This window comes from Apteryx rowi, unplaced genomic scaffold, assembly GCF_003343035.1.
Source record: "Apteryx rowi isolate R43461 unplaced genomic scaffold, aptRow1 scaffold_5, whole genome shotgun sequence".
Taxonomy (NCBI): Eukaryota; Metazoa; Chordata; class Aves; order Apterygiformes; family Apterygidae; genus Apteryx; species Apteryx rowi.
The window spans coordinates 8,138,577-8,149,497 of NW_020450760.1; the positions used below are offsets into that span (position 1 = coordinate 8,138,577).

Genomic DNA, 10,921 nt, shown 5'->3' on the forward strand with positions numbered 1-10,921 from the left:
TTTTTTTCTTCATGTCTTAGCTTGTTGGGTTACTTGGAGAGTTGTGCTCAGCTTACTTTGAACATGAATGAGCTTTCAATAGTGTTCCATCAGCTGTAATATTCCAAAAATCTGGATTGCAAGCTATTTAAGAAAATAGATGTAACACTTTTAAAGTGCAATTTGCTCAGTAAAATTGGTATAAAATGACTGCTCAATTTTTCCAGAATGGAAGCCAACACCCAGAGAGAAATAACGGCTCTGAAACTCTGTGAAGGACACCCCAATGTAGTGAAGTTGCATGAAGTTTATCACGATCAGGTATTTTAAAGAAACTATAATCAGTACACATCCAAAGTCTAGCTTTTTCCAGCTTTATTTGTTAGCCTACATAAACATAATTTGTCTCCCTACAAACTTGACTACTTACATGGCAGTATTGCATTTTTGTAAATAAATAAATATGGGCTGACATAGAGAAAACACCAACATTCTTCAATCTCAATGAGATCAATAGCAACAATGTCATCTGAGATGCAATTTGGCGCTTCTTATTAGACTTCTGACATGCTACAAGCAACAATTTTATTTATTTGAGCTCTGAGAACCTACCACACCTAGCTCTCCAATGAATGTTGGGCCGTAATGTAAATGTCTAATTTTCTGTATTTTTTTTGTTTTAGCTTCACACATTTCTAGTGATGGAATTGCTGAAGGGAGGAGAATTGCTTGAACGTATTCAGAAGAAGAAACACTTCAGTGAGACAGAAGCCAGTCATATTATGCGCAGACTTGTTTCAGCTGTGAGCCATATGCATGATGTAGGAGTAGTCCACAGAGATCTGAAACCTGAGGTATGGTGACTTGCTTATATATGTTACTGCATTAAGTTCTTAAGCATCTGTAATATTTAATTTCTGTATTTCTATATTTTACAAAGCAACACCATTTTTTCTTAGCAAATTCTGTTATAGTTTTCTGTTTATAGGTAAAAGTAACTGTCATGAAACACTTTGAATCATGTAAACAATTTACACTGACTTGTTTAAAAACACTTCTTTGTCTGATTAGGGACAATTTTTGCCAGCAGTAAGTATATACTTACTATATGAAACAGCTCACACGCAGAGCTGGTTTGCTTGGGTATTTCACCTGTACATTTCCATCTTTTATTTAATCTTAATTTCCTTGGTAGGGGTTCTTTTGGAGGTAGTTGCAACACCCTTGTAATGTCTTACCTCCCAGTTAAACACAAAATGAACCACAAACTAATGCAGACTGTTAATAAAGATGCGTGATTTGATTTCAGTGAGTTCAATATTTCCTCAAGAGAAAATATTATGTTATTTAATATATATTTTTCACTAATTACTTATTCTGAGCCTTGATGGCATTTTTATTGTGCAGCAACATCTTGCTCTCCAAAGAATTCACTTTAGTGTATTATGGTTGACCACTGTCTTTGATCTGCTTCCTAGAGCCAATATTGACTCTTTTTGGTGTTTGTCAACCATGGGTTTGGATAGGTGTCAGTTTTCTTTAGCTTGGGAATAGTATAAATTCATGTTAGTTCATCCAGTAAGGGCACTGTTTTATTGATGATTACAGTCATACCTCAGCAGACTGCTACACCGTATCAATCTGGAGTTTAAAATGCTCTACTGTTCCTACTGATGTTTCACCCTTTTGTAACATAACTTCTGTTATGTTACAAACCTACCTCTTCAGTAGCAATTCAAATTCAATAGGTAAAATGTTTTGCCAGATGCTGGTATTGAAGTGTTTCTGAAAATCAATCCAAAACCTAAGCTTTTTGAAAGCATCTTTGTACTGAAGTCTGCGTACTACAAAAGCAATGCAATAAAAGAGGGATTATTGTGAAATTGTAGTGTGTCAGTTGAAAAGACGACTCTTACAGAAAGTTTCTTTGCTCACACCATCAAGGGAACAAAACAGCTTTTGAAGCAAGTCATTGTTAAAAGGACAAAAAGTAGAAATCCTTTCTCTTTCCCTTTTCTCTCCTTTTACTTTTTATATCATCTTGAATATATCATCTTGAATATAAAGGCCAGATTTAGTAAAATTCAGCACAATTTAGTAATTCAGCACTTCAGCTGAATGGTTAGTTAGGCAGTCTTTAATTCTACAGCCTGTTCAGGAACAGAAGTTCCGAAAGTCCAAGTAATGAAGGGTTAGCAAGCAATTTGCAGAATGCATTGCCTTCATAAAGCTGGACTGAACCATCCTGTCTCCTTCCTGCTTGTGGTTTTGAAAGTTACTATTTTAGGTTCACTCACGGACCTAGGATGGGATATGCAGGCTTCCCAATATAGATGTGGTTAGTGTACCTTGCTGTAAAAAGATATGTAGGAGATCTTGTTGCTCTTCTAGCAGTTCCAGTCTGAGTTGTTTGATGTTCAGCTTTTTCATCTGATGTGATGCTAATAAGTCTCTTTTAAAGAATATGGATAGTTACATGTTAGTGATGGTGAGATTTTGTTGTTATTTTTAATAACATGGCCTGGAAAGCTCTTCTGTTTAAGCAATAGTAATGAGACCAAATATATTGCTCTGCAAAATAGAGGAAAAATATTGGATAGAAAAAAATGAATGAATTCACTGAAATTCGGAATTCACATACTGTATATGACCGTGTCTGTGAAGTGACCATACAGATGTTTATCTGTGATTTGGGCTGTAAATACATTACAAAAAATATACCAAGTCAGAGCTAACATTGTTTTTATATATTTCTTTAAAATATATGTGGAGATGCATATATATTTGAACTGGGAAAGCCATCAGTTTGGCCAAAATCCAGGCAGACATTTCTGCAGGAGAGACGAGAGGAGGAAGTGGGGTGAAAATGAACAGGAAACTTGTGCATTGGCCAGCCTGCAGCTTCAGAGAAATGAAAGACTGCTAAGGCACGTGGTTGTTACTTCCAAGAATGATGCCATGTAAATGAAATAAACTGCAATTCTGCCATTACAAATCTTTCTGAGCATTCTGTTTGTGGGTTTTTGTATTCCTAGAATGTGCACATCTACTTTAAAAGTAATTCTGTGTTATGTTTTGGGGATGTTGTCTAATGGGGGAGGTGTTCATGGCTGTCAGGGAAGCGCCTGTCAGGGAAGGTTTTGTCCAGAACGTGGTCTAACACTGACAATTGCTGCAATTGTATACGCTGCTCTTGGCTGCCAGACTGCGAGGTGAACAGTTACCTAGTTAAGTGGACGTCTTCTTCAAGTAGTGGCCTGTTGTTAACAAAGAGCAGATGGGTGTTTGCTGGTGAAAGACCTCTTGCATGCGGCAGGGAGAAATGTTCTTCGTGCCCGTTGTCTGGCAAGTACTTCTTGTTACGCAGCATCTCTCAGGCAGGGCTTGGGGCTCGGTGCTGGCCTCCCAGGCAAGGTCTGGTACAGCCCGGCATAGCATGAACATCTGTACAGGGGACTCTCTGGCACTTCTGGCACCTGAAGGAGAAGTCCTGCCAGGACTGCTGTTAGTCTTCACAATATGGGCAAGAAAAGAAATATTTTGGTCTGCTTGAGAACATGGAATACTTATGCTATCATGTCCTGTATCTGTTGGTTTCCCATCAGCCGATAAAGAAATAAACAGAACTGACTGTAAATGATACCTGAAGAGACTAAACATTTGAACCTTTTAGAAGAGGAAAACTGCCTATCAAGAGCTTGCAAACTAGTGTTTTGGATTATTGTGCTCTCATGGCAATGTGGCTTCAGTGTGTTACCACTTGAGGACCAAAGGCCATTCAGTCGCAAGGCATGACATGCAACAAGAATTCCACGCTCAAGAGTGCTGTCATTCCTAATATGCCTATAAGGAAGTGAAAGCTAAGAAAACTAACTTTTATCAGAGGAGCAAGGCAGTTCTCCATCCCAGACTTTTATATTCAATACTTTAATGGTGAATTATGTTGTCTTTTTTTGTCAATGCTTCCCATGTTATTTTCCCCACTGTTCTGTACTGAATATTGGTTTTCATTAATAATCACAGACAGACTTGTCCTGACTTGTGTAATGTACTTGTTGTATATCTGTATTAGTTTTTTTACATCGTGGAGTACTGTTAGTTCTGCTTTTTGTGCCCCCCCCCCGCCTGTATTTCCCATTTCCCCTTTACTCTCTAGAAAACAAAGTTTTCTGTACTAACAAATGCAGGAAAAAATCATAACTATTAAGTATTCTAATCAACTTTCTAACCAATGCTGGTATTGATTTTTGTGTTTGCTTTTCAGAATTTATTGTTTACAGATGAAACTGATAATTCAGAAATAAAAATAATTGATTTTGGCTTTGCTCGTTTAAAACCACCTGATAATCAACCCCTTAAGACTCCGTGTTTTACTCTTCATTATGCTGCCCCAGAACTCTTGAATCACAATGGTTATGATGAATCCTGTGACCTTTGGAGTTTGGGGGTCATTTTGGTGAGTGATTTATTATTATTATTATTATTTATTATTATTTATTATTATCTTACTCTATATATTTACTTTTTGTTAAAATGGAAAGGACTTGACACAATTTTAAACTTCAATTGGCTAGGTGTTGATCCTGAGTGAGGTAAAGATGCCAGTGCACAAAGCTTTGGTGTCTCCAAAGACAGATGTTTTCCAGGATGGAGGTTTTTTCCTAAGCAATGGATTAAATTAAACATTTCTAGGAATGGAAAAAATATTTGAAACAGTCTGGTTCTTGAAAAGAAATTTCCTTGTTAGGAGATTTTATAGGTATCTGTATAATCTTCAGTTCAAAGAAGGAATCAGCCTGCAGCCTGCATTCTGATTTACAGAAAATTAATTTTAATAGATGTAAATTAGATAAATATATCCTTGTATTTTGATACTAGTTTCCTGAAACATGTTTTTTTTCTAACAAGGACTCTAGATAGTCTTGCATATTTTAAGTTACCTATATCTATCTATCTATTTATCTATCTATAGTCTTGAAGTTGTTTGTGCTAGTAAAAGTTCTATTCTATACTGCTGGTGATGCTGTACAAACAACAGTAACTGAGTATTCAATAAAACTATAGTAGGGTTGTCAATAAATATACAATACTGGCTAATATTACTTTTGTTCTCCTGACAGTATACAATGCTATCAGGACAGGTACCATTTCAGTCTCAAGACAAAAGTTTAACATGCACCAGTGCATTGGAAATTATGAAGAAAATAAAAAAGGGAGAATTTTCCTTTGAAGGAGAAGCTTGGAAAAATGTTTCTCAAGAGGCCAAAGAGTTAATTCAAGGTATCTGTTCACAAATACTTTGTGGCTTATGTTCTTAGTTCCAAAGATGAAATTTCAAGAGCTATACAATATCTAAATACTGTGGTCAGCATGAGTGCCTACCCTGACAGAGTAGTATCCACAGCTCGAGTTATGTACCAAGCCCCCAGTGCAAGGTGTGGACAAAGCTGGGCACACCAGAATGGCATTCAGAATTGCCTGTGCACCTAGCAGAGAGTCTTCTGCTGTAGTGAGGTGTTGGTAGAGGATTAGCATTTGCATTTTTGGGGTCAGAAGAAACTGACGAGCTTTTCAAAACTGGAGCAAAGTCACTGTTTTAAAATGTATTTTAAAGCAGAGTTTTCCTTTTATGTTATTTTTGCTATTAGAAGAAAACTTACCAGGTTGATGACAGGTACAAGTTTTAAATACTGAGCTTTTGTGGGGAGGGGGAGAGAAGCATTACTACCATCTTTTCCTCGGGCTATGTTTTTTGAATGAGTGTACCAAGGCTACTGTATTTCTGCGCTGTTTAATTCATATTTGCCATACTCTGTGTTTTCCCTAGGCATTTTGAGCGCCTAATTAAGCTTAGGCATGAGTTGGACCAATCTTAATTCTACCAAGGTAGAGTCTAAGTATGTGTAGGAGTAGGCTTGTAAGGATTTTCTCTGGCAAAAATGTAGGCATCTCCAGGCTTTAGACTTTAGTGGATCAGGCAGTGATTCTGAGGATTACTCTCTTGAACTTCATCCTAGATATGTTTTAAGTGTATAAATCCTTTTGTAGTTCTGTGCTCATATGAAGAGACATGAGTTATCAAACAGTTAAATAGCAATTTCTTGCATTTAATGAGTCTTCTGGAGAGGATTTTTAAGAGCATCTACTGCAATGATAGTTTAACACTGTGTGAGCCTTATCTGGGATAAATATTGGTATATTTAGGGTAAATATTGGGATGACTTGGTTACCAAAACAATGCACAGGGTTGTCTTAGAGATTATTGTTCAATCTATTAAAAGATGATAGGTAATAGCTCGCAAATTAAGAGTATGTAATATATTTCTACTAGGACTTCTGACAGTGGATCCAAACAAAAGAATTAAAATGTCCGGCTTGAGATACAATGAATGGCTCCAGGATGGCAGCCAGCTGTCCTCCAACCCTTTAATGACTCCTGATAACTTAGGCTCTTCAGGAGCTGCAGTGCATACATATGTCAAAGCCACTTTTCACGTAAGTTCTAAGAAATCTTATGTCATACACTAAATTTTATTAATGTGTTTAATCTAGATTTTTGTGAGTTTTTATTAATTAAAAGTTGTGTTTGAGTTCTGTGATTGCTTGTAGCTGCAATTTTTTCTATGCACATAACGTTTATGAGAGTACAGTGAAAAGGAATGATGAGCTGAATTTCTTGAAAATGTATACTAATGAGGTTTTGAGGACAGAGAGAGCTGTTCATGAAATAGCTATTATAAATATGCTATTTTAGAGAAATATATTAAAAGGTCTTTAAGGTTTTGTTTTAAAAAAACAAACTTCTGTTTAACTTAAATTACTTTGAATTTCTTTGTCCTTCTTGTGGTTACAAAATCAAGGTAAAACTTCTGGAATATATCTATTTCATATTTTTAACATCATGGATACCTTTTCAGTGGATGTGGTTGTCTGCCAACATATATTTACTAAAAAAGTTTGTTGTAACTGTATTATACAAATGTAATATTGATTCTCATAGTACCTTCTACCAAGTATAAACTGAAATCAAACAGGTTTATGCTGAAATACTTGTAAGGGTTTACTACCAAGAAGAGAAAAAGAAAGCAATAGTTACTTGCAGAGGTCACGATAATGCAAAATGATTTGAGTTGAAAGAAAAACTATAATTTAACTAAGTGTAGTTTCTGGAAACGTAATCTTGAACATTTTAAGGCTTAATAAATATATTTCTAAATTAAACAGAGTGGAAGATGCCAATTAATAGTGTTAGGTATTATTCAAATACAGATAATGACAAACTGGCTCTTAAATACACCTAAAGACCAGTAAAATCATTGCTGTAGTTGCAATAAGAACTAACAGAAATCTGTCAAGAAATCATAGTATGTCTTACCATAGAACATTCAAAATAAGCCTAGAGCCATAAAGTGTCTTAAACTCTCTTAAAAAACAAAAAAACAAAACCCACTTAGAACTACCTTTTATTTTTAAACAGGCCTTTAACAAGTACAAAAGGGAAGGATTTTGTCTCCAGAATGTTGACAAGGCACCTCTTGCAAAGAGGAGGAAAATGAAAAAAACAAGTACAAGCACAGAGACACGTAGCAGCTCCAGTGAAAGTTCACATTCTTCTTCCTCTCATTCTCATGGTAAAACTACACCTACAAAGACACTGCAGCCAACAAACCCTACAGACAGCAATAACCCAGAAACCATCTTCCAGTTCTCTGACTGAAAAGCAGAGAATATCCTGTCTTGAAGACTTAAGTGTTTATAAACTTGGTAGTAGCTATAGCGTCCTCTCCCACCCTTCCTCCCTGTGGCTTACAGGCTACAGGAATATGTCTGTTGCTTTAAAAATGTATTTCAATCATACTTTTTAGCTTTGTATTTCAATACATTTGTTTTTAGCATTGTTTGGTATCACTGGATATGGTATAATACTATTATACAACCAGCATTGTACTCTCTTAGGGCTAGATTACTAGTGTGCAGTCAAGCTCAAAGTAAGGAGCTTTGCTGTTCATGGTACAGCTTAGCGGAAGATTGTTTCTCGGTGTCAAAATCTTCCTCACAGTTTCTTCCCCCTGTTCAAAGAAAGGAATGCTCTGTAAAAGGTATAAATTTCTTGGATTTTGTGCTTTTGCCCGGCTGTCAGAAGAATGTCATAGAATTTGATTCTTCCTTCATATAAGGAATCATTGGTACAGTGCACCAAATCAATATAGTTCTTTAAGAACTTTTAAATTTGTGATTACGTTCTATCCCATTTATTTGAAATCTAAGAACAAAATGAAGCATTATGGAACTCCTCTTGTATTGTTATTTTTAAAAGTTACTCCATATATCTTGTTTTAAACAACTGGGAATATAAGTCTTAGATATTTCTTTTTATTTATTTTTTTAAACATCTAGGGTAATAGATGTCTAATAAGGTGAGGCGACTAGTACTGTGATACAATATTTTTATTTCTACTTTGTGAAGTTATTGACTTTTAAAATGTTTTACAGATTCTAAAATGTAATGATATAACAGAGAAAGTGAAATTTCATGTTGAGTGCTTTGGAAAATGGTCACATGTTAAAATATCTATTTCAAGAGTTAACTATAATTTATATTTTCTTTTTATATTTACACAATTTTAAAATACTGAGTTTTTTTAAAAATGCAAAAACTCCAGTTTCAATATTTGTTATTGTAGGGTCCATATGAAATGTATACCAAGTTATTTGAATTTTGCATTGTGCAAATACGACAGTTGATTTAATAGTTACTGTAAAGTATTAGAATATATTTTTTCGGTTTTGCACTTTATAACATCAAAATGAGATGTTTTATAATAAAGTGCACACAGATCTTTATTCCTACAAGGTGCTGAGCACTGCTTTGCTGGGTTGAATCACCTGAAGTCCACCGTGTTGGTGGTTGTGGTCATTGTGAAGAACTCTGTACTTTGCAGGAGTGAATCCCTGTATATTATCCAGTGTTTCATTCCTTACTTTAAGTTGTAAAGCTCTTTCTGTCTTGCTTTTACATTGTATGTAACAAATACTAGAGCTGGGCACCTTGTGTAGTGTAGTTATTAACAACTCATGCACTGGGAATACTAAAGGGAAATTATATTGAACACTGTGCTTCACAACTTGTTCACTGTGGTGTTCTACAGTGACGTATTTCCTACTGTGATAGTATAGTATGTACATAACTGTTTGGAATCATAAATGTGACAGAAACATTATCAGCGATAAAACTGATAAAAATTAAATTGATCAGCATATTTTATAAGTTTATGGAGAGCACTTTTATTGCTCATATTCTCAATGACTAGGGATAATTTAAGTGCTAAAGAAGACTCCAGTTTTGCAAATACTTACGCATGTGAGTCTTTCCACTGAAATCAGAGAGACTCATTGTGAAAAGTTAGGCATATGCATAAATTTGTGTGATGGAAGATGAATTGAACAGGATATTTTGTTAATAGCTTACTGTATCTTAAAGTAAACTTAATCCAAACCCTATGCAAAAAAGGTTATAGGAATTGTTTATATTAGTGGCTTTATTTATAGAGTTACATCAGATATCAGTATTGATAAATACAACACATCCATGTTTACAGGGATTGTGTGTATCAAAATAAGGCTTTGAAGCCGAACATGTTTGTTCTATGTTTCTTTAATATTAATAATGACGTTCTGAGGTTTGGGAATTGCTCATGTGAATAACTTTACTACTTTCTTGATGTGAATGTCAACAGTAATTGCAGCATTAATTTCAGGTTGATGTGAATATTGAGATTTGCACTGTTTATGTAGAAGTAGTATATTTAAAGATCAGTATATGTGCTAATAACACAACCAGTTTTAAGTGGCCGGTGTTAAAATATTGAAAAATAATTGTCAATGTAATATATGCTGGTTTGCTTTCTGAATGCTTTCTTTGGAAGTAATCTCAATAGTGAACATGGCTCATTTGTAAAGAACTACCTTCCCTGTCCCCAATAAACTTGCTGTAAATACAGAAAATATCCACAATTAATACTTGTTATGCAGACAGTTCAAGCGGATTGGGAGGGCAGGTTGTCTGTAAAGGTCAGTAGCTTGCACTTTGAGGAGTTCTTGCCTTGGAATTTGTTCTCTTCAAAGTGGATACAGCGAAAAAACTGTTTTGGGGTCTGATTTCATTTAAGTGTAAGAAGGTTTTGAGTACTAAATGAATTTGGAATATTGTGACCCAGCTCAAATAAATTTTTAAAGTTAGAAACATAATACAGTTGTTTCCCTCTTGGGAAATTTAAACTGATGCCTTTTTATATCTTTATAGAAATTCAATAAAAATGAATAAAATTAAAATAAAAAGGAATGCTCACACAAGCTACTAAATGCTACAGATAATAGCTGTATTGTCAGTTTTTTTCCACAGTTTCTCACAGTTTTTGTGAGAGACTGTAATGAGTTTAAAATTGTTAGAAATCCCATTAATGAGTATACATCACTTATATGAAAGACAACTTTTATACAAGAATATTTCTGGGTTTTTTGGTGCTCTAACAGTAGTTATTAAAGAAAAATTTAAAAACAGGATAATTTTTTTGGCATGGGTAAGTACATTTAGGTGTTGACTTGTGTTTGCTTTGAAGCAATTGGAATGGCTGAAATGAGTATCACCTCTAGCATTCTACTGCGTCCAGATAACAGAGCTCTTAAGGATGTCTGTTTGAGTCCGAGCTGCCTGAATTTATAGATTAGCAGCTTTACATAAACAACTGCTGATCTTCATTTATATTAATGAACTGGATTGCAAACTACACAGCTTAAGAGCAGTTCACTTCTTTTTTGCATGTCCCTTGCAACAGGCTCATTACTCTTGACAGAAAAATGTGCTGTTTCTGCTAAATCTGCCCATCCTGGTGCTCTAGATCATATATAATAAGAGACCATGGACTTTATTTTTCATAGTCGT

General features: G+C 35.0%; 1 protein-coding gene across 8 annotated transcripts in view; it reads left to right on the forward strand.

Moving 5' to 3' along the window:
- The window catches only part of RPS6KA5 (ribosomal protein S6 kinase A5), an 80,005-nt gene extending 70,019 nt beyond the window's left edge, over window positions 1–9,986 (forward strand). For all 8 annotated transcript variants that reach the window (XM_026079676.1, XM_026079672.1, XM_026079671.1 and 5 more), the window contains 6 exons: window positions 207–300; window positions 663–833; window positions 4,244–4,435; window positions 5,100–5,259; window positions 6,311–6,474; window positions 7,457–9,986. In XM_026079676.1, coding sequence (XP_025935461.1) covers window positions 207–300; window positions 663–833; window positions 4,244–4,435; window positions 5,100–5,259; window positions 6,311–6,474; window positions 7,457–7,696 — 1,021 coding nt within the window. In that variant the 3' untranslated portion in view covers window positions 7,697–9,986. The remainder of the gene's footprint in view (window positions 1–206; window positions 301–662; window positions 834–4,243; window positions 4,436–5,099; window positions 5,260–6,310; window positions 6,475–7,456) is intronic.
- Window positions 9,987–10,921: the final 935 nt, after the last annotated feature.